This window comes from Embiotoca jacksoni, unplaced genomic scaffold, assembly GCF_022577435.1.
Source record: "Embiotoca jacksoni isolate LCO1_2020_lvr unplaced genomic scaffold, fEmbJac1.0.p SCAF_10, whole genome shotgun sequence".
In the NCBI taxonomy this organism is placed as follows: Eukaryota; Metazoa; Chordata; class Actinopteri; family Embiotocidae; genus Embiotoca; species Embiotoca jacksoni.
Genome location: NW_027185230.1, coordinates 15,001,086 through 15,020,779, shown reverse-complemented (window position 1 = coordinate 15,020,779; position 19,694 = coordinate 15,001,086). Strand labels below are relative to the sequence as shown.

General features: G+C 41.2%; 1 protein-coding gene across 3 annotated transcripts in view; it reads right to left on the bottom strand.

Annotated features, from left to right (window-relative positions):
• The window catches only part of LOC138209998 (carboxyl-terminal PDZ ligand of neuronal nitric oxide synthase protein), a 51,093-nt gene extending 35,973 nt beyond the window's left edge, over positions 1-15,120 (bottom strand). For all 3 annotated transcript variants that reach the window (XR_011179215.1, XM_069168878.1, XM_069168886.1), the window contains exons 1-2: positions 14,630-15,120; positions 12,755-12,826 (exon numbers count right to left, since the gene is read on the bottom strand). Coding sequence is in view for 2 of the 3 variants with exons in the window: in XM_069168878.1 (XP_069024979.1) it covers positions 12,755-12,826; positions 14,630-14,734 (177 nt within the window). In the remaining variant the exon portion in view is untranslated. The remainder of the gene's footprint in view (positions 1-12,754; positions 12,827-14,629) is intronic.
• Positions 15,121-19,694: the final 4,574 nt, after the last annotated feature.

The window sequence follows — 19,694 nt, the reverse complement described above, 5'->3', positions numbered from 1 at the left end:
ATTAAGTTTTAGTTTATAACGGAGCTAAATGAAAAGTCGGTTTCAGTTACTCCTCCTCTTGAGAGCATGAATGTTTGTACTATATTTCATGACAATAAATAATTGCCGAGACACTTCCTGTGCTCTAAAACCTCTTCATGTCAATCTTTTGGTGGCGGTAGAGGAAAAGTCAGAGGAATTAATCCTTTGGGGACCACGACAAGGTTGGAAAAATGTTATGGCAATACATCAAACAGCTGTTAATATTTCAGTCTGGACCAAAGAGGACTGACAGACTGACATTGTCCTCCCCGGAGCCATGATGCTAGCGTGCTAAAATTATAGGCAACAGCCCACCTGTCTCCTGCAGGAATCTAGTTCTACTTTTGGAAACAAGAAACCCAGACCATCAGTCCAAAAGAGACATGTTTAGAGATGTCTGATAGGCCCTATAACTGTGACCGAAGGTTGTTGGAGAAGGTCAGTACTGTAAAAATGTTGGCCGGGATAATGGATATAATGTTGGCAAGTCAAGACACACTAGTGCATTTGTCTGATGGAACTGATATAGGTGGCAATGGTAGAAAGAGACAAACAAACAGGATAAAACAAAAGACATCTGAGGGGCTGAGGCTTTGTCAAAACCCCCAAAACACACATAAAAAAGTAAGAAACCAGACAAGTCAAAGCTCTGATCCAATTGGGATCAAATTATTCAAAAGAAGCACAAGAAAACATGAAAAAGTAGAGTTTAGGAAACTGAGATTCCGCTCCAAAAATATGCTAAAGCCTCCGGTGCATATGATTAGACGGTTTATGGGTTGTCTCCTCCCTCATTATCCATTCAGTTTTTCTGCCCTGATGGCTTGATGCGAGTGGAGTTAACAATGAATGCGGCAAAACTTTCACTGCAGAGTGGTTTGTTACATAAATACACTAGTGACAGAATTCACACAGCCTAAAAATCCTGATCTTTTTCTGTTCGATCAGCGACTGAAAATACAGCTTGGATTTTATATTATCTGTTAAAAGCCTACTCTGTGTGAGGAACTGACATTAATTCAAGGAATGGATGGAGTTTGATGGGCAGGAACCCTCAGACCAACATGTCGTTAATCTGAGTGACAAGACACATTAGCCGTGTCATTTGGACAACAGAAAACACGTTGTCTTGTTAGTGTCCGTGTGGATGGCAGCACTGGAGCAGTTTAGAGTCCTCAGAATGAGCAGCAGCAGTTTGCTCTCATCATTTATCCAATTAGAGTATAAGAGGGAGCAATCACTCAACCCTGAACAGACTAAAGCCAAAAAAATTTAATCCCACCAACATGTTGTGGATTTCTAGAAGCAGCCATGAACCACAAATCAGTCAAACTGAGTTTTTAATACGATTAATTGTGCAGCTCTGGTGTGGACATGTATCCACTGGATGAAGGTGGCGGATCTAGAATATTTACAGTATATTCTAAAGTCTTACTTATATAAGAAACATTTTTCACACATGAATACTGAAAAAAACAATGCAATTGTCGAAGATACCCAAAGATGGAAATTTACCGTACTTTTACAGAAAAAGATACACAACTAATAACAATAGAGTACAATAATGCAAATACACTACCAGAATAATATGCAAATACATTACATCCATGGATCCATGCAGGAAAAAACAAGAGAATTTCGTTGTTTTAAAGCATAAGTAGGATTGACAGTTTTACAGTGGGTTAAATTTTCCTAAAACATCAGTTCTGTATGTTTTCATTTATAGTTATTGAAAAAGTGAAATTACAAGAGGATAGGAGGAGACAACAAAATGACGGCATTGTTTTATTTTTTCATTTAGATAATATGTAAGTCTGTTTTACCTTTACCATGCGAGCAGATTTCCCTGTTTGTAGACTTTGTACAAACAAAGCAAGCTGGCTGTAGCTTAATATTTAGCACACACGCATCACGCCATCTAACTCGCAGCAAAAAGCAAATGAGTGTATTTCCATCCATCCATCCATCCATTATCTAGACCCGCTTCATCCTGAACAGGGTCACGGGGGGGCTGGAGCCATTCCCAGCTCACTTTGGGCGAAGGCAGAGTACACCCTGGACAGGTCGCCACTCTATCACAGGGCCAACACATAGAGACAGACGGAAACAAAGACCGTTCACGCTCTCATTCACACTTAAGGGCAATTTATAGAATCACCAATGAACCTGACATGCATGTCTTTGGATGGTGGAGGAAGCCAGAGTACCCGGAGAGAACCCACAGGGAGAAAGGCCCAGACCCAGGATCGAACCCGGAACCTTTTCAGTGCTAACCACTGCACCGCTGTAAGCTCCAACAAATTTCCAAAAATAAATGAATTTGTGTTTAAAATTCAGACCCAAAATGATTAGAAAACCATCACACGTTCGGCTTGTTTAAGAAGAGGCGTGCACCCCTTTCATGCAGATGATGCATGTATGACATGAGACTGTTGACATCTGATGGCAACCCACATTTAGGTTTCCTATTCGTGGAGAAAATCAGCCCACGTCCAACCCAGGTCAGGAGGAGGGTTGACTAATGTGAGTTGACACATTCAGTCAGGAGTCTGAGGGGTTATATCAGCTATGCTATTAAAATAAATAGATAAAAAAAAACGTAATATAGCTGCATTAAGTCATTCCAAGAAGTCAGTAGGAGGCTGTTAAAGCTACAAACGTACAGTGTAGGTAACTGGTTAATGGAGGTTTTGACATCCGGATGTCAGTGGTGATTTAACGTCAACTTGAGCTTAGAGCTTTTAAAGACCAGCTGCTTCCTGCATGTTTAAACCAACACGGACCCAAGATGGGAGAGCAAGACAGAGCAAAGGTAGCTGCGATGAAAGAAAGATGAAGGTAGTGAAACAAAAAGAGAATCAGAGTGGGGAGGTTGAACGATAGGAACGGGAGAAGGAGACCTTGAGGCTTTCTATCCATGTAGCACGCTGGAAGAAGATGAGAGAAGTGAGATGAATGTGTGCGGGCGCGCGCGCGCGCACACACACACACACACACACACACACACACACACACACACACACACATACACATACACACTCCGACACTCGACTCCAAATCACATTTAGAAGTAGGGCAGCCTATCCTGCCAGCTCAAAAGCCTGCAGCACTTTCCTCAATCATTATCCAACAAACGATACCATAATACAATAGGCCTAGTTTATCTTCCTACTCATGCCAAGAAAGAACGCTCCCAGGCAGAGACGCACAACTTACAAACTTGACACGTTTGTCTTAAGTAATATAGACAACACACTTCTGGTAAAATGTATAATTTAATTTGTGTGAATATGAGTCAAACACTTTTAACCTTGTGTGTCTTTCAAAACTGAAAGCTAATTATAGAAAAGAGAAGGAGTGCTGCATCTTGGTTTCGGTTAACCATGAATATAAATATTAGATAAGAGTGCACATAAAGTACTCTATATGCATTTCCTTTTGTCACATGTATTCATGATAAACCCCACAGGGTGAGTCTGTTCCTCCATGCTAAACTTTGAGCGGCGTCCCAAACCTAAAGATGAATTCAGAACAACATTTTTTTTGTGGCTACACTGGTTGCCGAGGGGACCTGAGGAGCAGCCTGACATTTATGGTTAATTCAAAGCTGCAGAATAACAGCAAGGAGGGAGTGAGAGCACAACAGTGCCATTCATCATTCAATGCAAACCAAGGCAAACTACGTAATTAAACAAATCTAGTCATTTTGTTGGATCAATCAGGAGGACCAAACCAAACTTGTAAATTTGCAGAGAAATGAATTTGACTAAATGTTTGTTCAAAATTTCATGGGAATGCTTCCAGTAATTTTCTAAATATTGACACAGAAGTCATCAAGGTTCATCCTCTGTGGACTATGGATATCTGTATTAAACTCCATGGTAATTAATCCAGTAGGACCAAAGTGGTGGGCTGACCACCCATTCAACCAACCGACATTTCCATTTTCTACTCCCAGATCAAATGAGTAACATTGACTATTTTGTCAAAACAGGCATGCCAAGGTCTGGGAAGTATGAAATATTAAGTGCACAGTGTCCAATGTCTTGGATGGAGGAGAAATGGACAGCCGTTATGATGTAAGCAACTTTGACAAGGGCCAGACGACTGGGTCAGAGCCAATGGCTGAATATAAAAATTGACACAGCCTCCGAGTCTGAAAAGTAACGTCAATGGAGAGATGCCTAAAAGTGCAAAAACACTGTGGGCTGCTTGGGCTTGGCTCCAAAAAAACTCTGGCCCCAACAGACTTCCATTCAAAAAGCATCCACTTTCCTCATTAAATACAAAGTCAATAGATTTTTTTCCACAAGTCATTAGCTAAATTCCCTCCTTCTGATCAGTGTTCTGGTGGTCCTTCTGAAAATAATTTTTGGGGGCGTGTCTGATTCGATTGACATGCCTGGGGTGCCGTCAGATTTCTTGTATAGGTGGGTACACCGAGTATCCTTTGGTTCTTATCCACCCCTCCTCCACCCTCACCCGCTCCTCCCAAGCTTGTCCAAATATGGCCACTTGTGGCTCCAAAATACAAAAGGACAACAACCAAAATGCCAGATACGAAGCCTCAAAACGGCAAATCATAAACCAATGGATGGGTTGCATCCTAGCCTGAGTATCTCCGAAATGACGTGGCTTGTGAGCTGCTCCTAGTCACAAGTGGTCAGTAGCTACTGGTAGTGGTGTGAGGAAAGACAAACCCAAAACTGGCAACAGTCAGCAGCTTGTTAGCTTAGCTTAGCATAAAGACTGGAAACGGAGGCAAACAGCTCTGTCAACTATGAAAAAAAAACTCCGTACGAGCACCTCTGAAGCTCCCTCATTTGTTGAGACTGTTTCTTGGCTCGTGTGCAGTGATTTCATGGAGTCTGGTAATCACAGCGAGTTTGCCAGACAACCAGAAGAGATTCCAGCAAGACATTGCTTGTTGATTGGGGTGTTGATTCATCACTAAACTTTGTGCTGCTTTTGTGCCAGACTGCATTATATTGTACTGTGTTATTTTCTACCTCCCTCTGGACATTTACAGATATGGCTGGTACAACTCCCCCAACAGTTATCTGTGCAGACACAAGGAAACATGAGCACTCTGATGGAAATGAGTTCACATGACTGCAGATTGCAAGTGCAGGTGCGCACACAAACACACACACGCGCACACACACACACACAAACACACGCACAAAATACCTATCCAATACACGCAAGCAGGCTTTCACACAAGCATACATGCCAGCCTGTCCAGCTCCTGGTGTGTTGACTTTAGTTGTGTTTGTACTTGAGATTAGCTACAGCAGGCATTGCGGCAGGCATTAACAGGAGCAACCAGCAGTTTATAGGACTTTTCAGATGACTTTCTGGTGCTGAGCTCACAGGGACCTTTGCACTATAACGATAACTACGAGCTTTGACTTGCTGACAGGGTGAAATACCCCCAAATCAGAGTCAAACTAACACTGCTGACCTGGTTAGAAATGTCAAAGCTGATCAGTTTGTGTGACATTTCCATTTCAAGCTCGTATAAATCTGCTGACATCTGTTTTGTTTTTTATTTTTTAGTCTACAAAAGCTACAAACAACACACTCGACAACACTTTAATCACAGTACACAGGAATGCCCCCCCCCCCCCCCAAAAAAACAAAAAAAAAAACCATAACTACAGCAACTTTGCGTGCTGAAGCTGAAGAGTGCAACGGTCAGGGCATGTCCATGGAGAAAATGTGCCCTTGGGCTCTACAGGATTGAGTTCATGGCTTTAGAAATGTCTTTTCCTTGGGATGGGGCTTATTTTGGTTGAGTGTGTGGGGACATCAGAGGACATAAGAATCCACTGATTGTGGTGCTGAAAGACACGACATGGCCTTAGGGCAGATGATGAAAGCAGAAACCCGCGTGCTTGTGTATGCGTGCGACATGATGCTGGTAGCGGAGACGGGGACCACTCACCACCTGTCTGTCCATCCATGTGAGCAAAGACCGGCTGTCCCTGCGGTATATTTATCCACTCCACACACACATTAGTGTAAAAAGAAAAGCAGGGAAAAGGCAGAAAATACAATAGAACAAAAAAGAAAATACACAGTCAAATATTTTATCAGGCTGGTGCACGGTTATGAAATTCACTATGTATACACCATGTATTTTGAAGGTAAAATAAAGTTTTCTTCAGCATAAAGAGAAAATGATTTGATTGGTCACCCCAGTATTTGAAACACCTACATTTCTGCGGTAAAATTAACTCTTTTCAATTAAATTGCTGCAATCAGTGGATTTTTCTCAGAGGGGCAAAGTAAATCTGCGAGGTTTCTTCGCATCAAGTTCGTCTCTGGTGAATTATGAATGGCAAATTTGCACTGCTGACCAATAGCAAGCCATCTTCACAGTCCGGCCTATAAAGGTAACAGAGAGCTGCAGAGTCCAAAACAGAGTAAGCAATCGAAGCTTTTCAACTGTTGGTCCAGAATCCAAAAACGCTCGACAAAAAATGTTTTGCAGACAGTAATACGACAAGATACTATGGCTCCGCCCACCTGTTGCCCACAGCTTTAGTCTTCGCTGTGATTACAGTCTGGAAACCCTGTTCACATGAAGGTTCGCTCAGCCACTCTTAAGGGCGGACCAATCTGCAACAAGTGGGAGTGGCCAAGTACAACAACACTGAAGTCAACCATTTGACCCACCAACGGAGGAAAGAAAGGAACTGTAAGAAAAAATGCCTAGAATTTAATAACAATCAAGAAAAAGTCTAAAATAGTAATTTAGTGACATGGTGATGCATTCTGCTCACGTCGGGGGAAAGTTCTTTATTGTTTACGGCGCCAACATGCGTCCTATAGTGGTTAATGTCGATTGTTTAAAGGTTGCTCCAATAGTTAAAAAAAAAACAATCCTGAATGGAGCGTGACCAGACCCATCAATCCACTAAGTCAATTTGGGTCTGGGAACACATGGCGAGAGACAAGAGTCACTGGTACAAATAAACCTTCTAAATATGTGAACTCGGTGACCCAGTTTGCTGACTGTCAGTTAGAGAGATTCAAGCAAGCTTAGAGAGCTTTTTCCCTTCTTCGGTACTTAAATTAAACGTTTTATTGATGTACAATTCCATAAAGAAAATGAGGACTGGAATAAACAGCTCAAAACTTAAAAAAAAAAAGATTGTGGAACTTTTCAAATAGCCATAGCATGTTCCCAACCAGCTTGCCGGCTCACCACCTCGTCCTGAGAGGATTCTTTTTATCACAGAGCCTCGACAACCACATATTTTGAGATTAATTTCACAGAGCTGAACAAATCATAAAGAGGTCTCCTTTTAAACACTGATCATGGATTGCGACTTGTATAAAATTACGAATCAAAACAAATGGGACTTGGGTTCTCTCCAAGGATAGACAGACAAAGGGGAACAGCACCAATTCAAAGCTGACATCACATCTAATCCACTACCCATATAGGTCACCCACTATGCTCCTGTACATCTGCCGTTAAGCTAGCACAAATGCAAAGTGAAAACAATGCACCCCATTATGGTTCATGCCTCCCTAAATACAGCATATCCCAATTTCACACGTGCTGACCAACCGCCCCCACTTTGCTATAGATCTGTAGCCCCCCCTGGAGATAAGCTGTGCTCTCATTTCTCCCCTGGTTTTCTGGGGCGAGCAGGGTGTGTGATTGTTATGCAAAACTATAATTCACTGATACTTAGGAACTATTAATGTCGGGCCCTGACTCCTGTTCAGTGAGTGCACGGCCGTGGTGTTTGATCATCGACTGTGTTTTTAATCCAAATACTCTGGCTCTACTTTTGGGTTGATTTATGCATTTCACACTCATGCATAGTCATATGTGGTGTTATCACTAATCTGTGTGTGTTTTGTGTGTTCTGCAGCCTTCAGGCATGGGTAAGCATTTGTCAAAACTACTGGCTGCCAAAATCTGCCCATTATAATTGAGGAAGGACATCAATAGGAAGTTTTCTCTGATGTGGGTTATTTATGTTTGCTGCCACAGCGATGTATGAATGAGTGACAGTTGTATGAATAAATATGTGCTGTACAAAGGCTGGTGCATTATTGGTGTTTGATGATTTGGCAGTTCTCATGGGCTTCTCTTGATGAAATCCCCCAGTTCAGACAGAAACTAGAAGTAATTCTAGTAAGTAAGTCAATCTATGTATGACAATATTTACTTTTTTTTTTTTTTTTTTTTTTTTTTTTTTTTTTTTTTTTTTTTATCTTTATGTAACCGTCATGTGTTATAACACAGTTTTTCCACCCATAGATTGAAATAAGTTAAATATACACAGTAAAACTGAGCTTGTGTGTAAACTTCTGTTGCACTCTGACAGGTCCGGCCTGATCGTACTTCCCGTGACATCCTCCCTCGACAAACCACACATCTGCTCCTGGCTGAGTCATGACAGTTCAGCGAGCTATCAGAGGATTTGACAGGCCCATACGCCACTGACAGTAACAAAAAAAACACAAGGTTTCATCCCTTCTTTCTTTCTTGCGCGGCACATGAGGGGTCTTCTCACGAGATGTTCCAGACAGATGCGGGGAACAAATGCAGAGAGAAAGAAAAGCTGTGGAAATCTGACTCTTGGCAGTCTGAGTAAAGGAGCTGCATCCTGATGGACATGAGAGGGAGGCTTAAAATCCCATTAGAGATGATCAAAATTCAAAGGGAAAGCATGCATAGCCTGCCCTCCTCAGCCTGAAATCTATTCCTGTCAGCACTGAGTAGATAGCCAGAGATGGGCTAAATGGAGACAGTCTATTTTGGTGGGAGGAGAGTGAGGGGATGGAAAGAAAACAGCAGGAGAGGGGGGTGGGTTGGGGAGGAGGTCAAAGAGGAGGGAGTATGAGAGAAAGAGGGGAACGATAGAAACGTAGACGGGGGCGAGGAGGAGAAAAGCCTTAAACTTCTTTCCTCTTGTGCAGAGACAGTGGCCCCCTGTAAATAGTACATGTTTGTTTCCCCAAGGAAATTCCAGAACATACACACGTCCCTTTCTGAGGCGGTGAGCCGTGGAAGACGGCGAATCTTTCCATGCGGTTGCAGCAACACCAGCCTTTGTCATTCGGCCTCGTTAATCGATTGTGGAGGTTGTTAGAATGCAAGAGGTCTCACTATTGTGGAGCACTGGAGCTCACACGCACACACATACACGCACACGCACACACACACACACACACACAGGCACACACACACACGCACACGCACGCACGCATGCACACACACAGCCTACAAACGTGTCTGTGAGCACGCTTGCACACTTTCTATGCCACTGGACAAACTGAATGAAACAAATTCTTAAAAACCAACACAGTAGGACCAGTCAGCCATAATGGGAGAACGTTAAACAAAAAAAACTCGTCTGAAAAGAGCCACAGGATACAGGATTGCGTCTTTTCACTTTCTCGCTGTGGGAATGGCAGGTGTGTGAGTTTGTAATTTTTTTTTTAAAAAAACAGCCGAAAAACTCGTCTCAACTAGCACAACTCTTCTGCTCCGTCCAACCCAGATTCAGTGTTTATTCAGAGATGATCAGGCTGCGTTTTCTGCTCTCTCCCTCTCTCTCTCTTCTCATGTTTGCTCCTGTTTTCTTACATCGACTGAGACTAAAGAGATTAGCTGAGGGAGATGAAACGACTATGGCTCTGCCAGCCACCGCGAGATGGGTCTCCATTCCAGGACTTCCTCCCAAGTATTTCTCCCGCTGCCATCAGTTCATTCCTCACTCTCTTTAATCACGCTCAACTCCGCGGAGTCCACTACTCGATCCCACAGCTTAAAAGGGCTGCGCTTTGAAATTAAAGGCAAGGCCTTCGCTTTTGTCAAACGAAGATGACGAGAAAGTCAGCAAGGCCAGTCAATATTCATCTACACAAAGCTAATTACATTTGGCAAACACGTCTGAACGTGCACGCCTGCCCTTAAACGCTCACGTGTTTGCATTCACACGGTGTCGGCCGAGCGCGAGACGGTTCGCCCGAAAAAGAAAGTGGCAGAGGCACAAACATACTTCCCATGTGTTTAAAACAAGAGGCTGCACGAACAGCTGGCGGACGAGCACGTCCACAAGACCGACTTTAAAACAAGACCATGTAACTTCTGAAAGAAGAAAAAACACAAAACTTCCTCTCACAAAAAGAAAAGCTGAATTTTTAAGCAACATAATGGAACTTTGGGGGTTTTCTGCTACAGTCGTACTGGTCTAATGTTCAACTGCTTATCAAGGATAAGATAAGGAATCTTTATATATGTGTGGCCCTAGTTTGAACGGTGCAGTTGCTGAGGGCGGGGCTGTGTGAATTCCATTGTGGGCTGAGCGTTTTGACACGGTCACAGGATTTATGTAGCCCCTAGACATGATTTATCATCAACAAATACATGGAAATCTCAACGGACGCAATATGGATCCTTTAATCCTAAAAGAACGCTTTGACACTTTAGGAAATCTGCTTATTTGCTGTCTTGGTGAGAGTTTGCTACCACAGCACTCTTATACACTCCAGTAGAAGCTTCAGCCAACAATTGTTTATCAAGGAAGCAGTGGAAAGAAAATCCAGCTACCAGGACCTCCAAAGCTCACCAATAAACATGTTATTTCTCTTTAGTCTGTGCGAGAACCAAAATGACAGAAAAAAAAAAAGGCAGAAACAAATAAACAACTATTTGTTGATGTTTGGCAAAGTGATTTCCTGGAGTCTCGCGTTCAACTTGTAGTTTTCTCACATTTTTCAATGACGAGCAACTAAAACTGAACTTCAATTTTCCATTAGTATGTAATATCCATTTGTGACCACAGGGGCCGCTGTTCAGCGAAAGTTAAGAAGTATGCCTGAACATTAAATCTCCAACTGCAAAGATGACATGACAGGAAAAACTAAGCTCAAGTCATCCACCGGTCGGTGCAACATCTCAGTCTATAAATAGTAACGTCTCATCGCTGTCAGCGGAGCTTACTTTAAACACACACAACATATTCATAAATCAGAGATTGGTTTTGTTTTTTTATAGATTGGTCCATCAAATCTGTCATCAGCAGCATAGTGCTTTATTCATTAGCCATTAAAAAACAACTCTTTCCAATAGACTGAGAGTTGCAGCCTTTACACACTTAATTCATTCATTATTGATCCAATGCTTTCTTTAGATCTGAAGGGAAGTTAAAATGCAAATATACATAAGCCAAACATGTATGCATCCACGCTCTCACATAAATATGCCGTACTGACGAATTATGTGTATTTTTAAACCCGAACATCATAAATAGATGCTAATAAACAGGCCCCATTTTGATGCCAAAACAACTGATTCTTGTTTTGTTTTTTTCCAAGAGATACAATCTTTTTCTTGTAGCAATCAAAAGTATCTTTCCCATCTGCCTGTGCTCCTCTTTTATGTTCCGTCTCAGCCTGCCGTTGATCACCCTGATGATCTCTTTTACTTTGCAACCCTATCGATTTGCCAGTTTGAAAAATGCAGGAAATCAGAGTCGCTGTCTGCACACTCACAGCCACACAGGCTCATAAACAGTTTGTCTCTGCTCTATAGACCTACTTCTGCGGATGGGGTTTCATTTCTTCCCAACAGTAGGGATCCTCTAATTTAATACTCTCACTCACACACGCACACACACACACACGCACACGCACACGCGCACGCACGCACACACACACACACACACACACACGCACACACACACACACACACTTAAAGCAACAGAGCAGTCACCTACAAACCCAGTCTTTTACACTACAGGAGCCAAAACAATCTAAGAGCCTCGAAAGAAATGGCTAGAGGATACGTTCAAATGGTCAAAAAAAAAAAAAAAGTTTGAATGTTTTGCCTAAAAACGTGTGCATTTTTTACAGGATAAATGCACGTTATGGCTTTTTAGTAGCTTTCCTGCAAATTCACTCTGCCAAGGCTAAGTGCCTTGTCGTGTCTGAATGAAGCTAGTCGAGTGAGTCACATTTAGGATTACAGAGCCGCCTTGGCTGTCTGATTTGCTTCCGTGTTAGCTACTTCAGGAAACTGCTGGCCTTCTGGGAGGAGAGGAGGGGAAAATGATGACATGATACCCATAGTAACACAGATTCTTCATGGAATGAAACCGCAATCTGCTACCTATGATAGGATAGTATGAAAGAGAAATGGGGACAAAGAGAAAGCAGGCTGGAAGACAGTAAACAAATAAATATTGTAAGTAATAAAAGGTTGTTTTGAGAAATTCTAATAAACAATCAGCTCAGCACAGGACAATGATAATAACAACAAGGCACAGACTGAGTTTAATCACAGGCAGCTATAACCTGCGCACAGACAAAGACTCACAAATTTAGAAAGGGCAAAGAAGGCCACACAATCCACCTCACTCTTATTGCTTCTACAAAATTCATCCCTGCACTGCTTCCCCCACGTCAGAAGTCGTGATCTGTTGTCCCGCCACTACGTGCGTCACAACGTTCGCAATACAAATTTCATCCGACAGCAGCACATTCTTTGTATTGTGTGTGTGTGATTCCTGTTATTGTGATGGTAGTTTCTGTCCTCCATCATGGAGTATTAACCTCAGATGAATGTTTAAATCTCTCTCTCTGTGTGTGTGTGTGTGTGTGTGTGTGTGTGTGTGTGTGTGTGTGTGTGTGTGTGTGTGCGCGCGTGTGCGTGTGTGTGTATTTGCTCTTGAACACACATGACACTGTGTTGTCATCTTACCCTGATTCTCCTCATGGCTGCCACAATCTCCATCCGACTGTTGGGCCTGGGCACGTCAAGACTCCCCACGTACTGCAGTGAACACATGAGAGAAGCATCAGTCAGATATTGTCCCATTCATTATAGCTGTAGCAGCTATTCTCACTACACAGACTGATCCAAAAAAAAAAAAGAAACATGCAGCTCATTCAACTCCATTTTCGCTCTTTAAAAGTGCCACTAGATAAAAACAGAAGCTCCCAGAGTCGTTTCTAGGGACCACCAGGGGTCCTTGAATGCAACCCAAGCAATAAATTAGGAATTATTTACGCTATTAACTTTTGTAAAAGGCATAAACTGCCTTTACCCTGCCTACTATACTGTTTGTGTTGGTGCTCGCCTTTGAGCATCGGCCCCCAGAGCTGGATTTCCTGATCTCATCGTATTTAGAACAAGGACGTGTTTAATGTATGGTAGAGAACAAACCCATGCCTTATTAATAAGCTCTTTGTGGGTTGCATACATATTGCTGTGGGTGTGTAATTAGTGGGATCATGTTGCCTTTGATGTTACTATTATTTTGTTTACAGTTAATGTCCTTAGAGCATTAAATTTAAAGGTTGCTTGGTAAGAATATTCTTGTTTTTTTTTTTGTTGTATTTTGTGACTTATATAGTCATTTACTTGAATTCCTTCAACATCTCAAGGTGCATTGCTAAATGTAGTAACTCAGTGAGATCTTCTTTCTTCTTATAGGTAACACAGTTTGTAGAATATATATACTTGCTCAGGGTCTTCCCTGGTTTCTGGAGGGCTGAGGTTCAGTGGTATTGTAGCCATCATTACAACATTTATTTAAAGATGCACTGTCTGCCATAAAAATAATACATTGGTAAAACACTGCTTTTAGTGAATCTATAGTGGCTACGGTGCTGTGAAAAAAACACACTTGGGTGCTGCACTTAAGTGTTATGCTTGCTGATGTGTGGAAAGGTGGTTGTGTGTGCCCACACCACATAATTGGTTTGTATAGCTAGGGCAAACTCAAATGAGGGTGCAGCTTAATAAGCAGCTCTAATAAGATGCCTGATGCAAGCAGCCTTGTGATTGAACTTTGGACCAGTAACACTCCCTTGTTTCAACCCTTTCCACGACCATTCTGCTTCCCGTTTAACACGGAAAGTGCAAATTAGCACACAGTCTAAAAAAAAAGTTAGATTTGTGTGTTTGCGTGTGACTCAAGTCCAACAACAAAAATTTGCCAACTCAATCATTGTCCAACCAAAAGGCCCAATGTTTACTGTTTTCAGCTTCTGCAAAGTGAGACATTATTCCTTTTTTTTTGTTTCATATAGTTGTAAACATAATTTTTTTTTTCTGTCTTGGACTGTTGTGATGGAAAATTGTAATTTGTAAAAAAAAAAAAAACAACTATGTTCTTCCCTCAAACTTATAAAATGCGCTGCAATTTACCAATAAAAAATTTAAAAAAAAATCATGAGCTGCATCCTTACTGCTGCATATAGTAAGTGTCTCTCAGAACTGAATACTGCCTGGCTGTTTCCCTGAGAGGTTAATAATTCAAGGACTTTGGAAAACCTGAAAATACACTCAGTTCCCTTTTGGGGCATCAAAAAATGATTTTATGAGATTGTGTCTTCCAAAATAAACCCTACACTGTGTCTTCCTTCTTTTAAAGCAGCTCCAGTAACAGTTCTGTTGCATAGTTGCACTGACAAACCACATGTGTGTACTTAAGGACAGGAAGAGCTGCCATGCGTTCAAACTTCATGCTGAATCCCAGCTGGAGAGGTCCAGTGCACCTGCCACTCCAAACAACACAGTATAACGCAACTCTGAGGCTAAAATAATGAGGGGAATCTCTTTTGGTTTCACCTTGGCTTGGAAATATATCCCATGTTGATACGCCTCCTCGTTGTGGAGCGGCACCCTCGAGTCCGCCAGATCGTCCACCAGGTTGTACCTGTTCCTCGCGGGCATCACGGGCTCCAGCCGACCACCCCCGGCACAGTAAACACTGTTCAACAACTATACAGACAAACACCGAGCGGGTTCGAAACGCTACAATCCCCATGTGTGTGCACCGCGCGGCTCCAAGAGTGAGTTCCCAGAGGAGACGCAGCCCATTGTTGTTGCTTTGAGCTTCAAAGGTCCCGTCCTCAAGAGCTGCGCGCCCCCTTTTCCTGAGACAAAACACCCACAGACACTTCTGGATGCCCTTCCACATATGCGTAAAAAAACGCACCGGGGGATCTCTGTTTATGTTTTATTTTTCAGTAGCCACAGGGGAAATCCAGCGTTTGTTTCCGTGCGCAGGTGATGCTGCCTGCCTCGGTGTGCGTATTTTTGAATCCCGTCCTGTTGGTGGCAACGCTGCACCCGTCTTCCCCCCCCCCTCTCTCTCTCTCTCTCTCGCCACAAAGCACAAAGCAAGTCCCTCATTGGAGCGAAGTTCCCAAGCATGATGCAACCCGGTGCTGGGAGGAGAGCCAGCAAGCAAGTTAGTCCTCCCGTCAGGAGATGAAAATTTGATACACTTGTTCCTGGGAACTGAAGGTGGATTTACTGGGGGGGGGGGGGGGGGGGGGGGGGGGGGCAAAGTCCACAAAAAGAAAAGAAAGTACAGAGGGAATTAGCATCTGATGAAATCTGAAAATTCATATTTAAATATTTCCAGTAGTATTGTAAAAAAAAGTTCACACATTTGCGGGAAATATTTCTTAAAATGTTATTTGTACCAACTATTGTATTGTATTCACTATATGCATTTGACAGCTGGACTCAGGTACTTTTCAGAGTAAGATTTTACATGCATTGTATAAATATTAGATTAAACTACCCAAAATTACATAAAGAAGTTTACAATAATTCCACATTTCCCTCTTTATCAATGTAATATACTTTTGATATTTAACTACATTTTCTTGTAGGAACATTGTAGCCAATCATAATGCTTTAACTTTACAAATACAGAACTTTGTATTTTATAGTGTGCAATCACTGCTTTTGAATGAGTAAATTATCTTAGTGCATCTTGTCTATCTTCCCAGAAAGGTCTAATTATGTCATGTCATATAATTAACGAAGAGATACTTTTTAATTTCAGATTATTTCTCATTGCCTCATTCAGTGACTCTCCTGTAGACCATGAGCCCCGGGCTGTTTTTCTCAACATAAAAGACATCTTTCGGGTTTTATTTTTGCTCTTCCTGACCGCACCACCGGATTACAAAGCTGATCAAAAGGCTAAGATTCAAACACAAACCCCATATGGTCGTTTTCATCATCCTTTTTGAGTTTCCCCTCAAGAGCCCAGAGAGTCTATTAGTAGATCACAAGAGTTCAGTCACTAAGCAGCCACTAATACCTGCATGACAAATCGATTTGATGACTGCACAATGACATCTCATTTTAGACTGTTTGCTGGTTGTAAAGTGGAAATGGTTGGGTGATGACTCTGGAGCTTCCACCTCCTGTTGTGCTGTCACTGCGGCTGCTGGTATTTAGTATGATACAGCTGGTATATATACATCATGTATGCACAAATCAATAATCTCCAAGGGGAGCCTCACAGGTTCTTTTTAGAGCATCAATAATTAAGAGTGTCTTTCCTTTGTAATAGTCATAGTAGTTATTATATACATAATTCAATTCTCAAGACATATGACTGAAATTTATGTCACAGCGCCCTCTGTTGGTTACTCAATATAGGTTATTCAAGTTAAAACATGTTTACCATGTTTCCAGATGTGTTTTAACTTTAACTTTAAAGTGAAAGTCTTGTTCTTGAGTTGGTAACCTTACACTCGAGAGGTACCATATGCACTTATAAGGACTAATCCTTGAAAATCAAATGAATTAGGGTCTATTAATGTGAGAACATGGCAGCCAGGTGCCACAGCTAAATCCCACTAATCTGCACTCCCAGCGCAAGATATTAAAACTGGAAATATAAGCTTAATAAATGAGAGAAAAAGCCTTGAGCCAACAGGTGGGAGGGATAATACTGACATAATGCAGTTTTAATTAAATGGTGACAGGTGGTTATCATTAACTTGATAAATTAAACTGGCCTTAATTACCAGCAAAACTGCTTTAACCTGAAAACATCCAATATACACGTGAGGTCTGCCTCACAGATAAGACTCATACTGTATGCAATCTATTTGATTTCTGTGCAGTGTGTCAACACATCCAAACAAGTGTCAGCCTTCCACATAATAGAATCCAAGCAGGAAGAGTGCGACATGATTGATTTGTCAACTTGTCCATGACTAAAAGGCTGTCGCAGACACATCAAGAGAAGGCAAACAAAGAATTCCTGAATGTCAGAGTATCACAGGCAGACGCATTGTGCATTTGTAAATTGTGCATTTTAAGCCTGAAAGGGTTCAATTAAGAACATTTCGGCTGTCCAGCTCAGTGAATTGTTTTTGTTCTCGATAAACAAGTTTTTTTTTGTGATTAACAGGATATTTTGAAAGAAAAAAATCTGACATTTTAATCATATACGCTTCTTTGCTTTCTGATAAATAGTCGGATGAGAAAATTGGTGCTTCTCTCTGGTCTGCATGTTAAATATTAAGCAGGCAGCTCGGTAGCAAAGCCTACATAAAGACTGGGAACCAAGACCAAAAAACGAATAGATTAATCAAGAAAATAATCAACAGATTAATCCAAAATGAAAATAATTATTTGCACCTGGATTGCCTGGCAACAAGCAAGGACTCCAGGAAGTTACGGATTCGCTTCTTCTTCAAAATGTTGAAGTATTCCCTTTGAGGTTAAATGCACTGACCTTAAAATAAGGGCAGCTACTCATGTTACATGTAAACAATGAGAAAGATTCGAGAATACCTTCATTGAATTATTGTATCATTTCCATTTCTTCTCCATTAGGAGCACATATTAGATTCTTACAAGATGGCAATGTTGTTCTGTAACCTCAGTATCTGGGGCAATCTTTCCACTTGTCACGGCTACACCGAGAGATGAGTTTACTCTGCATTATGATCAATAATGCCAGACACTCATGGAAACATAACTGGCTTTCTATAACCTATTAGCAACACCTACAAAGAGATTCCCATCTGGCTGTATCAGTGTAATGTCACATTTATGTGCAGGAGAATCATATGACTCCTTGTCTCACCATCTGACTTTTACAGAAAAACCAAAAGGAATACCCAGGCTGTGGTGAGTCAGAGAGTCCAGCTGTGCTCCAAAAAACATCTGGAGACATTTTTAAGAACGTCACCATTCTGTAATAAACGGATTCTGTATAAAGAGACACACAAGACTATATCTACAAAAGTGTGACTGATGGCCAAAGAAAAATGACTAGAGGAGACACCAGGAAGGAAGGTAGTGGGAGCAGGTCTGCAGTGAAGCATCGTTGCACATGTGCTATTTCAGTCAGCTTGAAATATAAATACATGACAAGAATGTTATGTCTATAAAGAAAGTGACAGACACCGTGCTTCCTTCAACAGCATCTGAACAGAGTACATCAAAAAGAGAGAATAATGATGTTCAGACAAGTTTCAAGCATGTGCAGTACATGCAAATAAGCAGTATTTAAAGTAATATATATGCATGGTAGAAGATTATTTCCCTTGGTACTTGGTTGAGTGTTTGTTTTATGCCACAGCTGATCTAAAAATGGTTGCTGGTATGTCAAGATAGATGGATTTAACTTTTAATTTCTCAAAAAAATTAACCTACACTGAAAAACAATCAATCACAAAAAAAAAGAAGACGCAAACAGTATACAAACGAAGTGTGAAAATGGAAACCTTCAAATAGCTTCAATGACTTCAGCACACGCAACCTGACGGGAGTTGTTCTTTGATCATTCATTAAAGTAAAAGTGAAAGGAAATTCTTGACAACCATGCAGGAGAATAAACCTTTAAGAAGATGTGTCCTATGGATGACAGCAATAAAGGAATAGCCTTAATTGAGGTTTTTACTAATGCTGGAAAAGAAAGATTTTAGACCAGTTCAGAGACAAAGTCAAAGTTTACAAAAAGGGGAAATTATTTGATCAATTTAAATGACAGTACTAATTGAGTCCAATGAACAAATGCAAAAAAATACAATGTTTTCCATAAATTGTCAAGCATATTTGCTCAAAATGTTTCAGTAAAACATAACAGCTTTAAAAAAAAATGTAAGAGCAAGTTAGTTGTTTTTTTTACTTAAATATATTTAAGTAGTGCTTATAGGCTACTTCACCACACATTTCGTTTATATCAATAGTGACATAATCTGTGCGTTGATTGAATTTAGTTTATTGTGAGGAGAATCAAAGGGCTCTTATCATTAATTTGTAAACAACATTGGTGGGCTTTCTAAAACTGAAGTTCTTCAGGCCGCTTGTTGCTAAATGTATTTGTTTAACGCTGAGCCGTACTGCTGCTACAGCGACTAACAGGCCAAAAACACAAACATGTCTTTTGTTTGTCACTTAATAAAACGACGTAGGCCTTACCGGAACAGCTAACTTCCCTCCGTCGCGTCACTTCCGGCCGCAGATTCGAGCTCAGGAGTTGACTTCACTCTAAATAAACTTAAATAAATGTTCAAAGAATCTTTTTCCCCACGAAGTGTTCTGGGTGTTAAAAGTCAAAGGCTTTCATTTATATGAATAGATGAAATTAATAATACGAATTTAGATGTTTACTATCCATTTTATTATTTAATAATCTATTTTATACATTTGTTAAACCGGTTGAACAATGTTTATGTCTTAGTCTTAGTTCGGATAACATTAGCATCAACTAAATTCAAAGGGCGGCTGAGCATGATGGGAATTGCAGTTTTAGCAGCCACAGTGTTGGGCAAATCGAAACCTTGACCTGATCATGACGCAATCAATCAGATTTTAATTGTTCTCAGTCAGTGGAGTCCCAACTGAACATAAGACGCCGACACCGTGG